Raw genomic sequence first — 24,716 nt, forward strand, 5'->3', positions numbered from 1 at the left:
GGCCAGTGAAATACTGTTTTAGCCATTTTTTTAAAAGCACGCAAAAATAAATAAATTACATAAACTGATAGATAATGGCCAAGAATGAGGTTTATAGGACCTTTACATGAAGTTACAATTTATCAACCGGTGTGGAGCTTGCCTGGAGCATTTCTCTGGCAGATAAGTGACTGTTTTATTGTGGCTTTATCTCCTGGCTATTCAGGTGGTGACAAACCATATTCTGCTAATCATAAAATCGTAGAAGATCAGGGGTGGAAGGGACCTCAGGAGGTATCTAGTCCAACCCCCTGCTCAAAGCAGGACTGATCCCCAACTAAATCATCCCAGCCAGGGCTTTGTCAAGCCTGACCTTAAAAATATCTAAGGAAGGAGATTCCACCACCTCCCTAGGGAACCCATTCCAGTGTTTCACCACCAGGCATTTCTCCCATCCCCACTGCGCAGCCCCCGGGTCCCTGGAAACCAATGGTTCTCTAATCAGTCTCGGGCACCCGATACTCCAGTCCCATTCCCTGGCTCGCTTCATACCCTGCCTTCCAGCACTGGTAGTCTGACGTCTTTCACTGTCTTGCCTCCACGGGCGGTCAGCTGGAGTCTCAAGCCAGCTGGCTTCCATGTCCTGGAGCTTCAGCCACCTCCCATTGGGAACCTGCAACACGTATCTGCTCCCGTCATCGGTCAGCCCAGACGAAGCTGAGCTGTCCCCTTTTATACTCTGATCCCCTCCTCGCTAGGCCTCTCATCTTCACTCTCAGTGAGATGATCCGGGGCACTTGCCCCTCTGGTTACTGTTCACTTTCGGGGACACAGAGTGGCCTTCTCGGCGTTTTTAGGAGCCCCTTTGGTGACCCGCGCATGGCTGTGTGTTCCCAGCAGAGCTGGGAATAGTTAAATATCCCAGAGTGTCCTGCAGCTTAAAGCAGCTGGCTCTGGGATTTTACTGCTTAGAAATGAGCTTGAATACCTTGAACGCTGCATGCCCCGCCTTGGAAAAAAGTTAGAACTGGAAAAAGAACAGAGAAGGGTCGCAGAACTGATGAGGGGTCTGGAACGGCTTCCATATGAGGAGAGATTAATAAGACGGGGACTTTTCAGCTTGGAAAAGAGACGGCTAAGGGGGGATATGATAGAGGGCTATAAAGTCATGACTGGTGTGGAGAAAGTAAATAAGGACGTGTCGTTTACCCCTCCTCATCACACAAGAAGCGGGGGTTGGATGACATTAAGAGGCAGCAAGTGGAAAAGAAGGAAAATTGGAGTTACTTCTTCACACACTGCAGAGTCAACCTTTGGAACTGGCTTTTAGGGGGCCGTTCTGAAGGCCAAACGTATAACTGGGTCGAACAACGAACGACGTCATTTCACGCAGGATAGTCGGTGGCTATTAGCCAAGATGGTCAGGGAGGCAACCCCATGTTCTGGGTCTCCCTAAACATCTGATTGCCAGAAGCTGGGGCTGGATGATAGGGGATGGATCACTCATTCATTGTCCTGTTCTGTTCATTGCCCCTGAAGCCGGCCACTGTCAAAAGACGGGATACTGGGCTAGATGGACCCTTGGTCTGACCCGTGTCACTATTCTTGTGTCTTATACAATCGTAAGACGGGAAGGGACCTTGACAGGTCATCTAGTCCAGTCCCCTGCACTCATGGCAGGGCTAAGTATTAATGAGCTTTACCCTAATCATAGAGATTTCCATTGTGCTAGTGGAGAATAGCCGTCCACCACGCTTTTGCTGGGGAGAGACCTTCATTAAAGCTCCCCCTAAGCCCCGCCAAGGTGGGGACGTTCTCCAGCTGGGACTAGCCCCAGGCACTGCTGATGGGAACTCCTGACCCAGAAACTCCCAAGGGATTGAGAGAGACCTCTCCACTCCCTATATGTCTGTGAGCCCCAGAGCTGCTCCCACCATTAAGGCCAGAAAGGATCATTAGGTCATCTCGTCCGACCTGCTTCACCCAGGCCCTTCCATTTCTCCCACGCACCCTGTACTGCGTCCAATAACTTGCTTTTGGTAACACGTCTTCCTGCCTGGGATCCCCCTTCCCAGCACACGCAGAGCGGGGCCAGCGGCGGGAGAGAGAAAGCCCCCGAGAATGGGATGGTGACCACGCCTCCCATCTAGAGGGTGGAAGGAGAGAGGAAAGTGGGGGAGAGAAAGGGACTGAAGAGGAGAAATGAGTGAGGGGGATTGCCAGACTCCCAGACACACCTGCTGCACCATCCCTGGGCACAATCATGTTCCTGTGAACAAGGTGAGGAGCAGAGAGAGGAAAAACCAGCCCCTGACTCTCCCTGTTCCCCCTGCGTGCTGCCCTGGGGATAGTGTCAGGGGGAATCCCCCCAGGGGGGCTCCTTTGGTTCTGCTCTTTCCTAGCGTTGGATTCAGACCCTGTCCCTGGGAGGGATTAGAAATGTCTCTGTGGGTTTAGTGCTGCAGAGTAAGGTTAATGTTTCGCTCCCTGCGACCAAGGATCAGGGACGAGAAAGGGCCGCAGCAAAGCCAGGGAAGGAAGGGATCCCCAGGAGAATGCGGGGGGGGGGCAGTTCCTGCTGGAAGGAGAGGGGCAGTGAATACATGGGAGGGGGGCGCTTCTGGGCAGTTGTGTCTGGAGGTGGGAAGGGGAGGAAACCTACAAGGTGGAGAAAGGGAGGGGGACAGGCTGGGACTGGTTTAGTTTGAGGCTTAGATTCTGTGAACAGACCCTGGGGGTTTTAGTGGGATTTGTGAAACGGGAAACAAACCCCCTGGCTGCTGCAAGATCTGAAGGGGGCACCCTCCAGGGAGGCTTAGGGAAGCTGCCCTGGCCCCTCACATCCAGCTGCTCTCAATGAGGAAGAGGTTGGGCTTCCTACCAGGGAGCTTTCCCTGGACCCTGCTCGGGGCTCCATCTCCTGTATCCGTCTGTGGCTAGTAGGTGTGTGATGGATCTGCTCGGAGAGACGAGGGGCTCCTCTTCGCCCCTCACCCTGGTGTTTCCTGGGTGCTCTGAGCGGGTGGGGGTGGGACTCTGTTGATAACGAACCATCCAGAGCTTTCATTTGATTGGCTCCTCTCCCCCACGAATAGTGGGGCCGTGAGTGGGGCAGCAGGTCCTGAGTGTGGGGCTCTGGCTCTTTCAGGGGCCGGTGACCTTCGAGGCGGTGGCTGTGTATTTCACCAGGGAAGAGGGGGCTCTGCTGGACCCCGCTCAGAGAGCCCTCTCCAGAGACGTCATGCAGGAGACCTGTGAGAACGTGACCTCGCTGGGTAAGGATTCCCGTCCCCTCGGTTCTTGGCAGGGGAAATGCAGGGTTAAGGTTCAGGTCGTCCTCACAATGCCACCTTAACTCTGCCCAGTTTCAGCATCGCCCCGACCTGCCAGGGACACACACACACTCGCCCTCTGCCCTCCCCTGCTACCAACCGTTCGGGGAACGGAGCCCAGGAGCAGTACCGCACAAAGTCTAACCCTTTCCTTTTGCTCCGATGATATTTGGGTTTCTTTCTGTCATAGCAAACAGAAGCTGCCTGCCCCTGGCCTGCACTCAAACCCTGACTCTACTCCACGGGAACCGGCTCAGGCGTGCAGAATGAGGCCACCCCTTTACCCTCTCCGGCAGGAATCCTCCGGAGTCGTCATCTTCACTTACCCCTCGCACTGCAGAGCACGAGCATGCGTGCCCCTAGACCTATCCTGACACAATCTACTACACTCAGCATGGCCACGGGGCAGACCCGGTCCCTCTGGGGTCACCCGCACCTCCCTCCATACCACAGTCCCAGCTCTGCCAAGCCGCCCCAACTGCTCCCTCCCCCATCCGATTACAGCTACGGCTGACCCCGTGCACGCAGCCGGAGGGCATGCCGATAAATGCTGGGATTCCCGTCTGTGAACACAACACAAACAGTGGCATGTTCTCTTAGTCCTTCCTCGTATCTATTGTAGATTGATAGATCTGAGTGCCGGAAGAGACAATCGGGCATCTAGTCTGACCTGTATAACAGGCCATCGAATTTCACCCGGTCACGACTATACTGAACTGACTACTTTGTGTATGACTAAATTATCTTCCCATCTTGACATCCTTCAGGAAAAGAAGTCTCCAGTTCTTGTGGTCATTAGTTAACCTTTGCAAAACCTTACTAAACCATTCCCAGTGGCTCTTACTCTCAGGAGTTGTGTGTGTGTGGGTGGGAGCGGGGGGGGGGTCAGAGTTAAGGTTACACTGTGAGGGTGGTATGTACTTGAGCTCTTCATTTTCTGGTTTCCCGAAGTCTACGTTTAGCCTTGTCCCTATGGTGAAAGGCATGAGACCACACTGGGCAACTTGACTTTCCTTGAACGTAGTTTATGGGCATTTAATTTCCTTGATTTTTTTTTTAATTGATGCTTTCGATACTATACCAGTGTCTACACTCGAGCTTTTGCCAGAATAGACATGTTGGATGCGGGGAGGGGGATTTTCCACAGCCCTTATCAACAGAGGGATGAGAGCAGACCATGTCAGAGTCTGCGCGTGTGTTTTCAAGGACTTTTAAAATATTGCTCTGAACCCAGAAATGTTGGTATCCGAGGGCAAAAACTTCCAAGAGGAACTCCTGCGGGACGCAAGCGAAATGCCGAATGCACAGTGCCTGAAAGGTATCAGTGGCAGGGCTGAAATCTCTATCCCCAAGTGCATGGGTGCCAGGTTCAATGGCCCCAGTCTGTTCTCTCGGTCCAAACCATTATTGTGATTGTAGATGACTGGAAATATTGTGGCTAATCAGAGAAGCCTCGGCCTCGCGGCTTTTCATGCACACGTCGCGTGCCTTTCAATCGCCGGCTCCTCGCTTTTCCGCGTGCCAAACTCCTCAGTTAGTCACTTTTGCGACGCTGCTTCCCCGTCGCGGCAGTGGGGTGGCGTGTACTAGCTGAGAGACGTGGCAAGTGATTGAGATCAGTCAGATAATTAGAACCGTAGTTCAAAGTTTTTTAGAACTTTTTGAAGGGGCGGGGGTTGTATTTTAGGGGGGAAAGGGAAGGAGGAGAATCCGGGGAACTACATCCTCACCTTGCCTCAGGGTTGTCGGACAAGATGCCCTCTTGATGTCCTTTTCAGACCGGATTTTACGATTTATCATCCTAGCCCTTCACTTTGCCCGTATCGCCCTGTGGAGAATGTGGGCATTCTTAATTTTCTTTTGTCATGAACAATATGTATGACTCAGTTTCCTCTCTCGTTTTGCTTTGTTACCCACTGGGGGTGAAGGCGTTAATTCCTCCTCTGGGACCGGGGAATTAACGTCTGTTGGAGTAAGGTAGGCCTGCCCAGGTTGGCAGGGATACGCTATAAGGAACTGTCCATATATGAATGGAGTGCCCTGGAGAGACACAACGACCGGGCATCGGTTTGTGATGACCGTGAGCCAAGGGACCATCTCGGGACAGAGGGACTAGGTTATAAACAAACAGGGCTTCCAGTTAGCTCCTGCCCAGGTAGGGCCGGCTTTAGGTGTTGGCGACACGGGTGCCCGCCCGGGTGGTAGAAGAGGGGCATGATGCCAATGGGCAGAGGGGCGCCCAGAGCGGTGAGTGACAGTGGGGAGTGCAGTGAATGGGCAGAGTTGGGGGGACATACGGGGTGTTGCCCCCCCCCCCAACTCACAGAGGTGATGCATTTCCCGGATTTCTCCCTGCTTTGTCCGCATGGAGGAACGTTCAGAGGGGTGAGCGGTGATGCACAGAGTGCATCCCCCCGCCCCCAAACATTCCTCTGTGCCCTCCTAGGGGGCTCTGGGGGGCTTGTGGGGGGCAAGCAGCAACGCCAGGTGCTCCATGCATCTAGGGCAGTTTCCCCATGTGGGTGCAGAAGGGGTTCGGGGGCTCAGACGGGATTATTCATGATTATTATTTCGTCTTTTACAAATAATTTCAGACATACGTCTCAGCTCAAAACCACCCTCAGTTTTATCAGTGGCTCCACTCTCTGCTTCTCTGCGCTAGCCCGAGATGGGGTCCATCTCCCCTTCCGTCTGCCAGGGTTCGCGCCTTCCCTCACGTTATTTTTGGGAGCATGCAGAAACCTGACTGCAGGAGCCAAAGATTTGATCCATGTAAGGCAGGGGTCTCAAACTCGAATCACCAGGAGGGCCACATGAGGACTCGTACGTTGGCCCGAGGGCTGCATCACGCCCCTCCCCCCAGCCCCCACTCTGCCCCTGCCCGCCGGGTGCGGCAGGGGGCTCAGGGCAGGGGGTTGGGGTGCAGGAAGGAGTGTGGAGTGCAGCAGGGGGCTCAGGGCAGGGGATTGGGGTGCAGAAGGGAGTGCGGGATGCGGCAGGGGGTTGGGGTGCGGCAGGGGGCTCAGGGCAGGGGGTTGGGGTGCAGGAAGGAGTGTGGGGTGCAGCAGGGGGCTCAGGGCAGGGGGTTGGGGTGCAGAAGGGAGTGCGGGATGCGGCAGGGGGTTGGGGTGCGGCAGGGGGCTCAGGGCAGGGGGTTGGGGTGCAGGAAGGAGTGTGGGGTGCAGCAGGGGGCTCAGGGCAGGGGGTTGGGGTGCAGAAGGGAGTGCGGGATGCGGCAGGGGGTTGGGGTGCGGCAGGGGGCTCAGGGCAGGGGGTTGGGGTGCAGGAAGGAGTGTGGGGTGCAGCAGGGGGCTCAGGGCAGGGGGTTGGGGTGCAGAAGGGAGTGCGGGATGCGGCAGGGGTTTGGGGTGCGGCAGGGGGCTCAGGGCAGGGAGTTGGGGTGCGGGCTGCAGGAGGGGTTCGGGTTCCGGCCCTGCGCCGCTTACCTTGAGCGGCTCCGGGGAGGCAGGGGTGCGCACCGGGGCCAGGGTAGGCTCCCTGCATGCCCTGGCCCCGGCCCCCTGTGCTCCGGGAAGCGGTGGGCACCCTGTCCATGTGGCCCCAGGGGGATGGGGAGCAGAGCACTCCATGAGCTGTTCTTGCCTATGGGTACCTCCCCCGAAGCTCCCATTGGCCACGGGTCCCCGTTCATGGAGTTCTCTGCTCCCCTTCCCCCCGGGGGTCGCGGGGGCAGTGTGGGGCCCTCAGCACCATGGGGTTGGCAAATCTGCAGGCTGGATCCAAAGCCCTGAGGTGCCGGATCCGGCCCCGGGGCCATAGTTTGGCCACCCCTGGCCTGGAGGTAGGCTAGGGCCACAGCGCGCTGGGGAGGGTCCGGGGGGGGGCCCCCACGGGGAGCTTGGCGGGCCGCAATAGCCGCTTTGAACTCATGAAGGTTGCAAGGATCCGTCCCCCGCTCCTGCTGTGGTTTGGCAGTTCAGAGTTTTGGAGCCGCTCTACATTGGTGTAGATTTGTCTGCCAACCTTTCCAAGGTTTGCTGCTGTCGGGATGAATAAAGAACACTTCTATGTTCTTCCATACTTCAGTCTCTGTATCCTGAAGTAAAATCACCAGGCCAGGCTCCTGTTGTCTATACACCGCACGTATTGTGAGAGAGAAAGCGTGGTTTCTTGCCAGTTCTGAGACAGATGTTGCAGATGGGCTGATTTAGTGGGGGCTTGGTCCTGCTTTGAGCAGAAGCTTGGACTAGATGGCCTCCTGAGGTCTCTTCCAACCCTGATCTTCTACGTGTGTTAAAGCTAGAACGTACAGGTTCCCGACAAATTAATTCCTAATACAGGGAACTTTTTTTTCAGAATAAGCTCTGGCATCAACTTTCACCGCTTTGATTAGCCTAATCAAGTGATGATTCTTGTAAAGACGTTGTCCCCGATTTAACTGTGTTTTCTAAGTCCAGAATTTTGCACTTGTTTATATATTTATATTCTTTTTATTCTGTAGCTGACGTAGAAGTTGCTAAGTTATGCAGTTATCACAACAGAACCCCCGCCGAAGCAAGCTCAGTGTGGTCTGTGTTCGGTTTGACGGGTTTTTTAAGCCTTCATCTCGTGAGACTCCAATTTTTTCAGTTACGGACAGTGGAAATTCCAGGAGCAGATGACGCAGTGTCCATCACGTTTTACTGGAATATGTGAAAGAGCGTACTTCTCTTTTAAATGACTTACTCCTGGTTTGTTTGTTTGTTTTTAAATTTACAAATGCAAAAACGAAATGGGTGAACTAAGTTTTTATTCTGTGTGTTTGCAGAGTTATTTGAAAGCAGTAACAGACCAGCCCGAAGAAAAGCTGACCTATAAAGGATCCTCTCTCATGGCATCGTATTAAACCAGCCCGATAGAACTTCTCTGCTCTATCAAGTGGCATCTTTTACAATGTGCAGACAGATCGGTTCTTCTTTAAAGCATTTCAAAGTTAATTTTTTTTTTTTTTTGCCCAAATCACAGGATGTGACAAATTTCTTGTAACTTGGCCGTTCTCTCTGGTTTTTGCCTTCAGACCCGGGCGTCCAGAGAATGGCGGCTGCTGGCCGGGAGACCAGCTCTGAAGGCCGCGCTGCCCCCATCAGCAGCCCCGAACGAAGGGTGGTCTGGTATCTGGTGTATTGCCATACTTACTTCTGCCCTGTTGGAGTCTGAAGCAGAGATCGCTCAGGACAGTGGGGGAAAGTGGTTGGGAAACAGGAAATTTTGGGGAACAGGTAGCGAAGAGGCCTGCAGGGACTGAGAGCGGAAGCGAGAACACCGGGAGCAATTGCTTCTGGAGACCCAGGAGGTGGAGAGGGGTGAGACCAGTGGGAGGAAGGGGAGTGGGTCTCATAAAGAGTGACCGGGCTAGCTGCACCCTGTCCCCTTCCGGGTCTCTCTGAGTGCCCCCCTCAGCTGTCAGGCCGCAGGCTTTTCCCTCTCCTGCAGTGGAATTCTGCAATTTTACCATGACCGACACCGGGCCCTGGGCGACAATAACTTACGTATGAACCTCACTTGCCCAGCAAATCAGGCTGAGTGCAGATACCTTCGTCCGTCTGGGGTCAGTGTTGTAGAGTGACAAAACAGGCATCTTCAAACCCTAGCAGTGTTTATTTTGGAGAAGGAAAAAGGGATGCCCTGGGGTTGCCTCCCATAGAGACGTTCGAAGGGGAGAACCCAGTCGAGGCTTGGAGAACAGCCCATATGGCAAACAGCCAGGCTGGGAGTAACGTGTCCCAGTGCCCAGAGTTGTTTTCCCACCAACTTACGCAGCATCACCTTGTGGGGTCCATTAAACCTCTCCACTCGCCCGTCGGTTTGGGTTCATAACCTGCTCCCAGGCTCGGCTCAAGGTGGGGTCCTCCCTCTGTTCCCTGATGAGTCCCTGTCGTGCTCCAGCTCTGCGTGGGCATCCTTCATGGGGGTCTCCGCATCAGGGTATGGGTCACCTGAAGTCTCGGTGGGGTTGGATGGCCACTCTCCTGAGTCAGGCTCTGATCGGTGCCCAAGTAATCCCCAGCTTGCTAGCCCTTTCTTCCCCTCTTCTGCGGGTCGACAACTGTATTCACGTAGGATCTCCTGGATCCCCAGCCAGTCCTGTCCCAGGACCACAGGGTCGGCCAATTTTGGGGGCTGCACCCACCTGGAGAACCTAGTCATGGTGGCTAGTTTCCAGACTTACCCACGCGGTCGGATATGGCCATATGTCCCCGTGGATATACTAGAGATGTGTCTCAGTCCCTGCCAGTCTAGGTTTGGTACTGGGCCGGCCCGGATAAGCGTCTGGCTGCAACCAGTCTACCAAGGCTGTTGTGGAGATCCCGTCGACTCGTATGGGGGTCAGGAGTTTCTCTGGACCACTTTTCCGGGCCCAAGGGCTGGCTATGCACACCTGCCCATAACTACAGTCCATATAGGGGCAGTCTCGCCAAAAGTGCCCCTCCTGGCCACACTCATAGCAGCGGTCTTGGTTCCTCTTGGTCCCCAGGTCTGCCTTTTGTCAGGGCTGGCCCCCCTAACAGATCCTCCTCTCTCTGGGCTGTAGGTCGGCTGGCTGGCTGGCCATCTTCGGTTGGGGTTCGGATTAGCAGGTAGCATCGGGACATGCGTTGTGGGTCCCCTGGTTGGGGCGACTGCGTCCCCCCTCAACTCCCTGCTGGGCCATCCCTCTTGCCCAGGCTCTCGGGTGTACAGGGTCACGGTTTTGCCCCCCTAGGCTGCCAAATAGTCTTCCACCAACTTGACGGTCTCAGCCAATGTCGCTGGCCGACGTCGCTGCATCCCCTCCTTCCCCCACGCACACTGGGGAGGATTTGGGTGAACTCTTCTAAAGTGACGGCTTCTGCCACCTGGGCCCCGGACCGTTTCGTGGGCTATGGTTCTCGGCGGAAAATTTCGGGGTTGATGCCGGTTTGATCCAAGATGGCTCTGCTTTCACCTTCTCGTAGCTCAGAACGTCTTCCGGTCCAGATTCCGGGATGCCGCGTGGGCTGGTCCCATCAGGTATAAGGCCAGGAGGGTGGCCCAGGGGCCACGGTAGCCACCTGCTCAAAAGTCACCAGAAACGCCTCCAGGTCATTGCCAGGCCCCACCTTTGTGAGGTTTATTGGGAGGCCGACAGGTGGGGTCCCTTCTGGCAGCCCAGCTGTGGCAGGGGAAGGTGATCTTGTTAGTTGCACCTGCTGGACCAACTGTTCTTGTCGCACCCGGTGTTGTGCGGCCAGCTCTTGTATCATCTGTTATTGCTGGGCTGCTGCAGTTGGTCACCTGCTGCTGGGGGTTTTCCAGCAGCCGTTTCAGGAACTTGCCCATCTCCTTCTCGGGTCAGAGTGACTGCTAGTCAGGACAGAGGGGTCGTCAACTCGTCAGCTGTCTCGCCTACGGGGCCTTTCAGTGGGAGCCGACTGGCGCCCGCGTTCTCCACTATGCATCGCAGGCCCTGTACACCCCGTCCATCTTTGGGGGCGGGGTGAGGGTGCCGCTGCCCCCCAGTTAAGTCCGCCTGCCTGCCCTTAGCCTCAGGGCAGTACGGCCCAATGGCCAGAGTCAATATGGGCACCCTCTCACTCAGACTCGGGGGGCCTAGTGGCCAGAATCAATTCAATTTCCCTCTCCCTTGGGCTGTATGGCCTGGTGGTCAGAGTCCATAAAACAGCCCCCCTCAGCAGGACAATGCAGCTTATTGGCCAGAGTCAGGGAAGTGGGCCACCACCAAGGAGGGGGTGGTGGCCAGGGTAGGGGGACCAGGGCTCTCGCTTTCCACCGGGTCCCCGTCCAGGGCCCTGGTAGTGGCGAGCATCTGTGCCACGGAGTTGGCAGGGATCCAGCTGAAACACAAAAGCTGGGTCACTAACTGGGTCCACTGCCTGGCTCCCCTGGGCTTCTTCCTCCTGTATCCCCTGATGCCGTGTCCGTGACGTCTTCAGGGTCTCGCTACCCCTGGTGACTCTGGCCTCCACAGGGGCATCCGCAGGTGTCCAGTGCCAGGGGGACTTGCCCTCTCTCTGGCATCTTCACTTTCCGGCACATGGTTTTACCTTCTTTATGTTTTAGTAGCCTCTTTGATCATAACTAAGGCTCCGTTTTAGTAAAAGTTCTGCACCGGTCACGGGCCCTAAACAAAAATTCACAGGCCCGTGACCTGTCCATGTCATTTACTAAAAATACCCGCCGTGACAAAAACTTGGCTGGGGGGCCAGTCCGGGGGCTAGGGAAGTGGGGGCTGCTGTTACTAGGGGGGATTGGTGAGGCTTCCTACCGGCTCCGTCCCTGCAGAGTGTTGTGTACCTTTGGGTACCTGGTGAGCTGACCCTGGGATTTTACTGGTCTACCGTGGACTGTGGTTGAACTAATATATAAACCTATACATTCAGCCGATCTCCCCTTTCTTTCCAATTTACAAACTTGATATCATTTCCCACCTGGAACAAAGGGAAGAGTTTTGGGCCCCAGAGGTCAAAGGAAAGAGAGATCCTTAGAGTTCGCTATACTGGTGAGGAGACATTAAACAAACTCAGAATCTGTAAGTGTCCGGAGGAAAGAGCTGGGATTCCACACAAAGACCATGAGAGCTTTCTAAGTTCAGGAGTCTCCTCAGCAGGTGTCTAATAAGTTGTAACTTCAGGGTACATATCACTCATGCCCTCCTACTGATTCTGACTGACACCTGGCAGTCCCTCCCTCCCTTCCCATTGAGAGCTTGGGTGGGATCTTGAGGCAGAATTGATCCCTTCCTCTCTCCCATAGAAGGGAAGAGTTTGGGGGAATTCGGATCCCGATTTTTATTTTCTCTCACTCTAGCTCTTATTTTGGTTTGCCCCTCCCTTTTCCTGAGGCTTCTCTCTGCATCCCAACAGGTGATGGGACGGTGAGTAAGAACAAGGAGCAGAAACCCCAGCATGAAGACGCTGAGGAAGTGGAACCAAATGGGGTATTATCACAAAGATCCAAAGGGAAAGTGTTCAGGAGTAATGAGCAGCGAAAAGCCTGTCAGAGTCAGGAGACGCTGGAGAGCGAACGGGGAAACCAGAAAGGGGAGAATGTATGTAAACCGATGAATGGGTGGGGAACTCAGAAGGACCTCAAAGAAACAGTAACCCAGCAGAAAATACTCACAGAAAAGAGAAAAAATACATGCACTGAGTGCGGGAAACATTTCAGTTACCACTCAGGCCTTGTTAGACATGAGATAATTCACATGAAAGAGAGACCCTACGAATGCAGTGAATGTGGGAAAAGTTTCACTCAGAGCTTAAAACTTATTACGCATCAGAGAATTCACACAGGGGAGAGACCCTATGAATGCTGCGAGTGTGGGAAACGCTTCACTCGGAGATCAAACCTTTTTACGCATCAGAGAATCCACACAGGAGAGAGACCCTATGAATGCAGTGAGTGTGGGACAAACTTCACTGACAGTTCAGCCCTTCTTAAACATCAAAGGATCCACGTAGGAGAGAGACCCTATGAATGCTGTGAGTGCGGGAAAAGCTTCACTCAGCAAGCAAGCCTTCTTACACATCAGAGAATCCATACAGGGGAGAGACCCTATGCATGCTCTGACTGCAGGAAAAGTTTTACTAGGCGCTCAAACCTTATTACGCATCAGAGAATCCACACAGGGGAGAGACCCTATGAATGCAGTGAGTGTGGGAAAAACTTCACTGAGAGCTCAGCCCTTCTTAAACATCAAAGAATCCACACAGGAGAGAGACCCTACGTATGCTGTGAGTGCGGGAAAAGCTTCACACGGAGCTCAAACCTTATTACTCATCAGAGAATACATACAGGGGAGAGACCCTATGAATGTTGTGAGTGTGGGACAAACTTCATTGACAGCTCAGCCCTTCTTAAACATCAGAGAATCCACACAGGAGAGAGACCTTATGAATGCCGTGAGTGTGGGAAAACCTTCACTCAGAGCTCAAAACTGGTCACACATCAGAGAACCCACACAGGGGAGAGACCCTATGAATGCTGTAAGTGCGGGAAAACCTTTATTCAGAGCTCAGACCTTATTAGACATGAGAGAATCCACACGGGGGAGAGACCTTATGAATGCTGCGAGTGCGGGAAAAGCTTCACTCAAATCTCAAGCCTTATTACACACCAGAGAATCCATGTGGGAGAGAGACCCTATGAATGCTGCGAGTGTGGGAAAAGCTTCACTCAGAGCTCATACCTTATTAGACATCAAAGAACCCATAAAGGAGAGCATTTATGAATGCTGTGGGTGTGGGAATGGCTTTACTCAGGGTTCAGCCCTTTTTTATCATAAGAAAGTCCTCACCAGAGAGAGATCCTCGCAGTGCTGTGAGTGCGGAAAAAGATTCACACAGAGCTCAGACCTTACTACGCATCAGAGAATCCACATATGAGAGAGACCCTATGAGAGTTATGAGTGCGGGAAAAGCTTCACTCAGAACTCATCTGTCATCAGAGAAACTGTAAGGGGGAACAACACCATGAAACCCTTGTCTAGAACTGTCAAACTTTTTTTTTTTTTTTTAAGTCTTTTGCTGTTTCCGACATGCAATGCAGCTTGCACCGTTTGCGTCACCATAGTCCCTCAGCTCCCCCAGGTGAGTGGCCCACTTTTGCCTCTTGCAGCTCAACCTTCTTTGGGTTTCAGAGGAGCAGCCGTTTTAGTCTGTATCCTCAAAAAGAAAAGGAGGACTTGTGGCACCTTTGAGACTAACCAATTTATTTGAGCATGAGCTTTCGTGAGCTACAGAATGCATCCGATGAAGTGAGCTGTAGCTCACGAAAGCTTATGCTCAAAGAAATTGGTTAGTCTCTAAGGTGCCACAAGACCTCCTTTTCTTCTTTTGGGTTGAATCCCATGGTCCTTTCTATCAACCCCATTGTCCTATGAGTCTTAGAAGTATGTGTCCTTCCTATCAGGAATGTCCAGGAATGTCTATCTCCTCAGGTGGAGGACATAGCTATGACCTCAGCTAGCTAAATGGAGGTAAAATTTACTTGACCCCGATCACCATGATTTCCATGGAGTTAGCTGGTTTGCCTTCGCTTTTCTTATGTAAAAAAAACAACAATTCTTCCTGTAAAGCCATGTATACTGGCTGGGGTGATCTAGAACATTTCCTCCTCACCTGACCTAACCTCCATCACATTTCCTAGTCTAAACAAACCTGGAGAATCACATTTTTACTCTTCCTACCACTGCAAAGTTGTTGTTCGAGTCACCGTGTACCCCTTTGAGGAGAGATTGTCTCATTCCCCGTCCTCACAATGCCCAGGGTTGCGCTGAACTGTAGTTGTTTTTCCTTCCATTTTTCTCATTTAAAATGAATGTTAATATAACAAAAAGCAGGAGCGGGGTGGGAAGAAAAGGATATGGGATGTGTCGGAGGGATCCCCTCCTTCCCCATCACTCCAGAACTCTAACCTTCCATCTCAGCCATGCAGAGGTTATCTTCTTTATGGAATCATACAATCATAGAAGATTAGGGTTGGAAGAGACCTCAGGAGGTCATCTAGTCCAACCCCCTGCTCAAAGCAGGACCAACCCCAACTAAATCATCCCAGCCAGGGCTTTGTCAAGCCGGGCCGTAAAAACAGCTAAGGATGGAGATTCCACCACCTCCCTAGGTAACGCATTCCAGTGCTTCATCACCCTCCTAGTGAAATAGTGTTTCCGATTATCCAACCTAGACCTCCCCCACTGCAACTTGAGACCCTTACTCCTCGTTCTGTCATCTGCCACCACTGAGAACAGCCGAGCTCCCTCCTCTTTGGAACCCCTCTTCAGGTAGTTGAAGGCTGCTATCAAATCCCCCCTCACTCTTCTCTTCCGCAGACTAAATAGGCCCAGTTCCCTCAGCCTCTCCTCATAAGCCAAGTGCCCCAGCCCCCTAATCATTTTCATTGCCCTCTGCTGGACTCTGTCCAATTTGTCCACATCCCATCTGTAGTGGGCGGACCAAAATTGGATGCAATACTCCAGATGTGGCCTCACCAGTGCCAAATAGAGTGAAATAATCACTTCCTTCGATCGGCTGGCAGTACTCCTACTAATGCAGCCCAATAGGCCATTAGCCTTCTTGGCAACAAGGGCACACTGTTGACTCATATCCAGCTTCTCATCCACTTTAACCCCTAGGTCCTTTTCTGCAGAACTGCTGCCAAGTCATTCGGTCCCTAGTCTGTAGCCATGTGTGGGATTCTTCCATCCTAAGGGCAGGACTCTGCACTTGTCCTTGTTGGACCTCCTCAGATTTCTTTTGGCCCAATCCTCCAATTTGTCTAGGTCACTCTGGACCCTATTCCAACCCTCCAGCGTATCTACCTCTCCCCCAGCTTAGTGTCATCTGCGAACTTGCTGAGGGTGCAATCCACACCATCCTCCAGATCATTAATGAAGATGTTGAACAAAACTGACCCCTGGGGCACTCCGCTTGATACTGGCTGCCAACTAAACATGGAGTCATTGATCACTACCCGTTGAACCCGAAGATTTAGCCAGCTTTCTGTCCTCCTTATAGTCCATTCATCCAATCCATACTTTTTTTAACTTGCTGGCAAGAATACTGTGGGAGACCGTATCAAAAGCTTTGCTAAAGTCAAGATCTATCATGTCCACCATTTTTCCCATATCCACAGAGCCAGTTATCTCACCACAACCTGACTGCCTTCTGGTCAGGCATGACTTGCCCTTGGTGAATCCATGCTGACTGTTCCTGATCACTTTCCTCTCCTCCAAGTGCTTCCAAATGGTTTCCTTGAGGACCTGCTCCATGATTTTTCCAGGGACTGAGGTGAGGCTGACTGGTCTGTAGTTCCCCAGATTGTTGTTCTTCTATTTTTTAAAGATGGGCACTATATTTCTCTTTTTCCAATCGTCCGGGACCTCCCCGATTGCCACGAGTTTTCAAAGATCGTGCTCAATAGCTCTGCAATCACATGAGGCAACTCCCTCAGCACCCTTGCATGCATTAGATCCAGACCCATGGGCTTCTGCATGTCCAGCTTTTCTAAATAGTTCTTAACCTGCTCTTTCACCACTTGAGGGCTGCTCAGTGTCACTAGGGCGGGAGATCATAGATTCATAGAACTGGAAGGGACCTCAAGAGGTCCCTCTAGTCCAGTCCCCTGCACTCATGGCAGGACTAAGTATTATCTAGACCATCCCTGACAGGTGTTTGTCTAACCTGCTCTTAAAAATCTCCAATGGTGGAGATTCCACAACCTCCCTCGGCAGTTTATTCCAGTGCTTAACAGTTAGGAAGTTTTTCCTCATGTCCACCCTGGACTGTCCTTGCTGCAATTTAAGCCCATTGCTTCTTGTCCTGTCCTCAGAGGTTAAGAAGAAGAATTTTTCTCCCTTCTCATTCAAACAACCTTTTATATGCTTGAAGTTGATGAAAGTTTCAAAGGGGAATTCAAATGGATCGAAAACAGAGTGTTGTAACCCGGGGTTCTTTCAACCCAAAGCTCTAGGTAACTTTATTCTGTGCCGGGGGTGTCAGGAAATAAATCCATGGAGACATGGCCACCCAACCAATAGCTTGCTGGCACAAACAATACAGTACAAGAGTGGTCTCAGTTAAAGCTTTATTTTATTGAGTCTCAAGCACTTACACACATCTGCAACATGCGAGCAAAACACCCCCAACCCTCGATAGTTACCAAAGTGTGGTGTGGCTCTCAAGCGGTGCATTGGCCCATCTTTCAGCTGCCCTTGGGAATCCTAAATTGTATCCATGAAGAGATCCCAAAGAGTCCAAACCTCTCACCGCTTCTTTATCCTTGTTGGTAGACAATGACATATCAAGCAAAAAAAACCAAACCATGTTCGGTAAGCCATTTCAAAAGCTAAGTGAGAGGTTTTCTCTGCTTGCTAATTAGCCAGATGTGTTCCTGTAAATTTTGCATGTCTTGAGGCCCTGACGGACACCTCTGAGAGGGCAAATGTAGACAGGCCTCTTGCTTTTCTCCTAAAACATAGGCCCCAGCACATCCAACAGCGATTTCATCAGGGAGGGACGTAGGTGCAGGCAAAGTTTGAGCCAGAGGCTCCCTTCCTTCCTGGCTTTGTCATGCATGGAATGGGTTCCCTAGGGAGGTGGTGGAATCTACTTCCTTTGAGGTTTTTAAGGTCAGGCTTGACAAAGCCCTGCCTGGGATGATTTAGTTGAGGTTGGTCCTGCTTTGAGCAGGGGGTTGGACTAGATACCTCCTGAAGTCCCTTCCAACCCTGATATTCTATGATTGTATGATTCTCTGCTAAGCTGCACTCCCTCAAAAAGGCCCACAAGTTTTGGCTGCTGTTAGCAACACGTATGGTCATCAATTTTTCACTATTGGTACTGATCCATCAAAATCTCCCCATACAGTGAGATCGTTTGGAGTTTAAATCCCAGTTTCCATCTATTGGTAAAGCCACTTCTGGGAAGTTTGGCTGTTTTTTCTCCCTATATGAGGATGCCAAAACTTTGTGAAATAACATAACTCAATAATGACAGTGCTGAGTGAAGCAGGTTTGAATGGATCAGTGGAGAACATGATGGGAGAATCTCTTGCCCTGATTCCGAGTCATCAGATGTAACCTGCTCTGGAATTTCACTTGACTCTTTCATTTTCATGTCGTCTACCTCTCTGCAATGTGGGTTTCTCTCTTTCTGGGCTGTTTGGTCACCCACATGGCGATTACTTTAGATTGACAGGATGTTGCTCAGATTTATTGGAGATTTTGAGACAAATGGCTATTTGCTAAAATGATTTCTCACTTTAGTTTGGCTTTCCCCCCACCCCTGCATGATGACATGGAGAAAATTCAAGCGCAGTTCAGTCAGTAGGAGAGAATGCGCCAATCTACTGGACATGCTAACAAAAGAAAGAGCAGTGATTTAAAATCTCCACTTGGAAATGGTGAACAACAGCAGACCCCAAACTGGAACTAACTGAAGGAAGTGCAGATGATCCCAGAGGAGTACTAGTGTTTAATTCACCATTAACTCAGATGATCTGGGAAGAGAATTCCACAGTAAGTGACTTGGCACTAGGCAAAATGTTCATATAATTGGTTCCAAAAGCATTTGTAACCCTACAGAAATCTCTCCTAGCTGATCCAATGATATGGGAAACGCTGCCCTTCATAATGCAAATGTGGAGGAAATAGAAGTAAGGGTTTTTTGTTGAATTTACTCTTTGTAGGTGAGGCAAATTTGTATAAAATGAGATCAGTGTATAAAATGAAATAGTTGCAGAAAAATAACTTTTTTAATAGAAACTCCAGCTTTGGTAACTTACAGAGATCCCGACCCAGGCCTGTATCTAGTCCCTAGCCTAGATCTGTGCCACCAAATAAAAGAAACACTGGGCATGTTTAGGAAAGTGACTCTTCACTAAAAAGAAAAGGAGTACTTGTGGCACCTTAGAGACTAACCAATTTATTTGAGCATGAGCTTTCGTGAGCTACAGCTCACTTCATCAGATGTTTACCGTGGAAACTGCACGTCTCATATAAAGCATATAAAGTCTGCTGCAGTTTCCACGGTAAACATCTGATGAAGTGAGCTGTAGCTCACGAAAGCTCATGCTCAAATAAATTGGTTAGTCTCTAAGGTGCCACAAGTACTCCTTTTCTTTTTGCGAATACAGACTAACACGGCTGTTCCTCTGAAACCTGACTCTTCACTAACACTGCTGAGATTTCAAGTGGTCTGGTAAGGGTTCTACTTCAGAGAAGTGTAAATTTACCCTCGTCAAGGGCAAGGATTTGGAAAGAACTGGCATAGAAATAATATGCACACAGTTCTTGGTTTTCACCCAGTAAAGGTAGCTATGGTGACCAATGACGCAAGGGAAATTGAACTAAGGAATGGTGTTCTAAAAACAGTGTCACTGATTACAGTCCCAAAAGATGCCATGGTTAGCCTGAGAACAATCATCCTTCACTGTTTGGATTCAAAATTTCATGAGGCAAAGAGAGAGAGAGAGTCCTTTGGAGGATATTCCTTCCCTGTGGATCCCAAACTGGCTGACTGAGTGGGTAAAAAGGATTTTCATGCTCTGGAAATAACCAAAGAGGGGACTGAATGTGTCGGGCTCCGATTTCAGGCTCTAGGATGCATGAATATTGAGTCCTGATTCTGTTTTTGTCTCATAAAGCTTGTCTGCACTTAAAAATGCAGCATTCGTGGAGCTGCACCGCTTCTTCCTGGGGGACTTCTGCGCTACTGCGGATGCACAGAATTCATCTGTCTCACATAATTTTGTATTTTCCTGCCTAAAAATCATTTTGCCTCGGATATGCTGCAGTTCCTCCTTTTCCCCACCAGAGGCCAATGGTGGGCAAAAGTCGGAACTTCGGCACTTCTTAGGCAAAACGTATTTGAGGCAGGAAAATACACGGTTTTATGTCCAGTGCTGCAGAATTCCCCCAGGAGTAGGAGTTCATCACAGCACACTGACCGCAGAACCAGGTTAGGACAGAGGGGGGTACACAGGGCTACCGAGGGGTCACAGAGAGGGGTCACAGAGAGGGGTTCAGAATGGCTAGGGGGGAGGACAGGCTGGAGCATGAGCTCAGGAGCTAGTGAGGTGAAAGTGTTTAGCCTAGGGATGGAGGAGGGGACCCATGGGGATGAGGAGTGTGGGGACAGGGGCAGACATGCCTGACTGAATGGAAGATGCTTGGGGTCAGCCAGGGTCTGCATGGGGGAGGCTTCCCAACACCCTAACAATCCCCGCCCCCCCCCCCACACACACACAAACAAAAACTTCCCACCCACACCTAACACCCTCCAGGTTCACTCCTAGGCTCCCTCCCTCTCTCTCTGCTCTTCCGTTACCCCCGATTCCCACCTGCTTCTGACAGGTGCAGGAAATACAGCTCTGTATTGTAATTTAAATGAATTGCACAAAGTTCTGTGTTAATATGCCTCGTAAGGAATCTATTTGTAAAAAAAAGAAAAAAATTACCAGATTTTTTTTTCTTTTTTGGTCTGTATTGTTACAGACATACTTGTTGACAGATCTTTTGAAACTCAAGTTGCAGTGGGGGAGGTTTAGGTTGGATATTAGGAAACACTATTTTACTAGGAGGGTTGTGAAGCACTGGAATGGGTTCCCTAGGGAGGTGGTGGAATCTCCTTCCTTAGAGGTTTTTAAGGTCAGGCTTGACAAAGCCCTGTCTGGGATGATTTAATTGGGGATTGGTCCTGCTTTGAGCAGGGAGTTGGACTAGATGACCTCCTGAGGGCCCTTCCCACCCTGATATTCTAAGATTCTATGAAATTACCAAAATAATTGTAACTGACATGATTATATTGTGCTATTTTGACAAATAAACTATGCAGAATTTTCAAATATTGTGCACAGAATTTTTGATTTTTTTGGTGCAGAATTCCCCCAGGAGTAACCACTGTGGTGCTTTAATGAAGAAGCTCTATGCTGAAAGAAGAGAGCTCTCATGTTGGCTTTGTTAATCCACCTCCCTGAGAGGCATTAGCTTTGCCAGCAGGAGAAGCTCTCCCACCAACCTGGCATTGTCTGTGACGGGTTAGTTCTGTATAACTAGGTCGCTCAGAGATGTGGATTTTTCACACCCATGACCAATGTTAGTATACCGATCTAGGACTGTAGTGTAGATCAAACCTTAAGTTTTTTTCTTGTGTTTTATGTATTTGCATCTCTTCTCCTCTACCTCCATCTACTTCAAAAGATTAAAAAATGTGAAAATACAAGAGAGGGGGTTTTTTGCACAGTGCAAACATTCCCACAGAGGAGACCCCTTCCATCAATGCATATGGCAGAAAATCAAGAGAGATATGAACTCACAGAAGTGGGACCAAGTTTCAGAGGGGCAGCCGTGTTAGTCTGTATCCACAAAAACAACGAGGAGTCTGGTGGCACCTTAAAGAGTAACAGATTGATTTGGGCATAAGCTTTCGTGGGTAAAAAACCCACTTCTTCAGATGCATGGAATGAAAAACTGGAAAGTGGGACTTGGAGGCTCCTATGTCGTGACAAACCACAACTTGGTTTCACTTGGTGGCAATGAGGATCAAAAGAAAACGAACGTATATGACAAGTTTTTGTGATCTTTGAATGTGTGATTGTTAAGGCTGCGAGTCTGCAGGGAGGTCACGGATTCTGTGACTTTCCGCGACTTCTGCAGTGGCTGGTGCTGGCCCAGGGCAGTTTGGCTGTGTGGGAGGGGGCTCAGGGCTAGGGGCAAGGGTTTGGAGGGGACGCTTACCTGGGGGTGGGGGCTGCAACTCCTAGGCGGCGGAGGGGGTCTCCGCCCAGCGCCATCAGGCCCCATCCCCACCGCTCCCATTGGCTACAATTCCTGGCCAATGGGAGCTGCGGCAGCCGGCGCTTGTGGCGGGAGCCGCGGAGGGGCTCCTGCCTTGGCCCCTGCCTCCACCACCTAGAAGCTGCAGGGTCGCGGAGCCGGGTAGGGAGCCCTGCCAACCCTCCCTTCCCCAGCACCAGCCAGAGTCCTGGGTCGCACGTCATGGCCCGCCCTCCCCAGTACCAGCGCGGCTCCCCACCGCACACCGCGGCCTAGCTCCCCCCCCCGGCCCCTACCAGCAGGGGTCCTGGGCCATGTGCCGCAGCCCAGCCTCCCTCTTCCCCAGCACCAGAGGGGGGCCCAAGTCACCTCGACCCCCTCCCCCAGCACCCGTGGTGCCCCAGACCATTGCACTTTGCAGTGCATTCCCGCCCAAGTTTTAGTCACGGTGGGTAGTTTTAGTAAAAGTCCTGGACAGGTCATGGCCCCTGAATTTTTGTTTAGGGCCCGTGACCTCTCCGGGACTTTTACGAAAACTACCCACTGTGACTAAAACGTAGCCTTCGTTATCGTTACCAATGTTGCCTGATTTTTGGGGGGCTGTTTATTATTGTTATAGACTTGCCAGTTGATCGGAGCAGAGGGTTTTCGTCCCAGAACCAGGCTACACAGAATCAAATGTCGTGAGTTCCAACAGTTTGCAGGTGTAACCCATGCATCTCCTGGGTGTGGTGCTCTGTCCCATCTGGTGGCACGGAGACCACTTGGAGAGAGAAGAATGAGTCTGCTCTACAGCCTGAGCTAACAGCCCATTGGCTTTCACCTCATGGGGTGAGGCTGATGCACTAAGCTCCAGAGGTCCGAGGTTTGATCCCACCCGCCGATGACCGGGATCTGTCGGCATTACACAAGGACCCTTGGGAGCTGTGGCAAGAATACTCGCGCTGAGGACAAAACAAAGCCTCGGAGACTTTTATTAAAATAAATGGGAAAGTTATCAAAGCTCCAAACCACAAAATCAAAAGGAAATAATACAGTTCTGGGGGTATTATAATATCATTTTATAAAAGCTTCCTCTATTAACATACTCACTCCCTTCCTTGCGGACCCGGTGGTAAGAGTCGAAGGACCAGCCCCGTCTTTGGCTTGCCAAATGAGTCCGATGGTCCAGGTTCCTCAACGCTCGACACTGATGGTGAATAATAGAGCTGAAGGGTCAGCAGCTGAGTAGCTAAATTAACAGCTAAAAGACTCAAAAGATAAAGATGAAAAAGCCAAGAGCTGGAAAAAGCTAGCGAGAGCGGCTTCCGCTTGGTGGTCTGCCCTCTTCTGGGGTCTGAGCACTCTGAATGTTCATGCCAGTGCCCAACCTTCCATGCCCAAATCTAATTTCCTCACCCCCATAATATGGGGGTGCACTTATCCTATAGTCTAATATATTCATATATATTAATGCCAATGAGCTCATTCTCGAAACCTGTTGCTCAAACCAGTTTCTGTTCGTTACCTCCATGTTCTGGTGGTGTACCTTGTGGTTACCGTTGAGTCCCAAATTTCTTAACTAAACGTGTTTAGTTACCCAAAATCTCAAAGGGTAACTGTTAGGCCAGTTATCTATGCCAAAGGTCACAAGTCAATACAGGATACAGACCTGTAGGATCCTTGGGTTACAGCCAAACATCACACAATAGTCCTATATAAAAATATAAGCCAAATATAATCAAATAAACGAACAATAAAGGCAGGATATAAAGAAGCAAGCCAGCAGGCTAGCCCTATGGGATAAACCAATGAAAAGGAAATTAAAGATGAAGTTATGGGTGAAAGAGTAAGATAACTCCCCCCCCCCCCTTCAGTGTAGGTAATCCACCTCCCCGAGCGGCAGTAGCTTGGGCCTCTGGAATGATGACCGAAGCATGAAGGGGCATATGAACGTTTAGCATATCTGGCACGTAAATACCTTGCAATGCCAGCTACAAAAGTGGCATGCGAACAGCTGTTCTCACTTTCAGGTGACACTGTAAATAAGAAGCGGGCAACATTATCTCCCGTAAACATAAACCAACTTGTTTGTTTTAGCAATTTGCTGAACAAGAAGTAGGACTGAGTGGACTTGTAGGCTCTAGTTTTACATTGTTTTCTTTTTGAGTTCATTTATGTAACAAAAAAAAGCTACATTTGTAAGGGCAGGTCTACACTATGGGGTTAAGTCGACCTAAGCTACACAACTGTGTTACGCAGCTAAGTTATTCACATAGCTGTAGTCCAGTGGTCTCAAACACGAGGCCTTTCAGGGAAGGGGTTGGAATGAGGGCAGGGAAGGGGTAGGAAAAGGCAGGGCAGGGGCGGGGCCTCATGGCAGGGGCGGGGCCAGGGGCAGCCAGGGGGCGTGTCAGTGATGTGGCCCTCTGGCCAATGTACGAGTCCTCATGTGGCCCTTGTGGTCATTTGAGTTTGAGACCCCTGCTGTAGTCGCTGTATCTTACTGCAGTGTCTACACCACACTGAGTCGATAGGAGAAGCTCTCCCGTCAACTTACGTTATGCTTCTCGTTCCGGTGGAGTACCGGAGTTGACGGGAGAGCGACCGGCGGTCGATTTAGCGGGTCTTCACTAGACCTGCTAACTCGACCCCCGGTGGATCAATCACCATATAGAATCATAGAATATCAGGGTTGGAAGGGACCTCAGGGGGTCATCTAGTCCAACCCCCTGCTCATCACTGAGCCACGGTAAGTGGAGACAAAACTTAAGTTGCACTTTTACAATAAAGAGATTGCACGACAGTACTTGTATGAGGCGAACTGAAAAATACAATTTCCTCTATCTTTTTTACAGTGCAAATATTTGTAATAAATACTATAAAATGCGCACTGTGTACTTTGTATTCTATGCTGTAATTCAAATCAATATATTTGAAAATGTAGAAAAACGTGCAAAAATATTTCTAATCAATTTCAACTCGTGTTCTATTATTGTTTAACAGTGCGATTAAAATGGCATTTCATTTTTTTAATCATTCATTTTTTGAGTTAACCGTGAAGAATTGACAGCGCTAATAAAATACACTGCATTATCATCTACTACTGCTGTTGGACAATGAGGCCGAACACAAACACATCCCCTTCCTGCCTACACAACAGCTGACTTCTGTTC

At 50.6% G+C, this 24,716-nt stretch overlaps 2 protein-coding genes across 3 annotated transcripts in view; both read left to right on the forward strand.

Moving 5' to 3' along the window:
• The window catches only part of LOC140904220 (uncharacterized), a 39,999-nt gene extending 26,390 nt beyond the window's left edge, over positions 1-13,609 (forward strand). The window contains exons 2-3 of one of the 2 annotated variants that reach the window (XM_073326644.1): positions 3,128-3,254; positions 12,155-13,609. In XM_073326644.1, coding sequence (XP_073182745.1) covers positions 3,128-3,254; positions 12,155-13,521 — 1,494 coding nt within the window. In that variant the 3' untranslated portion in view covers positions 13,522-13,609. The remainder of the gene's footprint in view (positions 1-3,127; positions 3,255-12,154) is intronic. The other variant, XM_073326646.1, reaches the window with a different exon arrangement.
• Positions 1-24,716, forward strand: part of LOC140904223 (uncharacterized) — a 94,284-nt gene that overhangs the window by 26,368 nt on the left and 43,200 nt on the right. The gene's annotated exons all lie outside the window — the stretch shown is intronic.

The sequence above is a fragment of the Lepidochelys kempii genome, chromosome 28, assembly GCF_965140265.1.
Source record: "Lepidochelys kempii isolate rLepKem1 chromosome 28, rLepKem1.hap2, whole genome shotgun sequence".
NCBI lineage: Eukaryota > Metazoa > Chordata > Testudines > Cheloniidae > Lepidochelys > Lepidochelys kempii.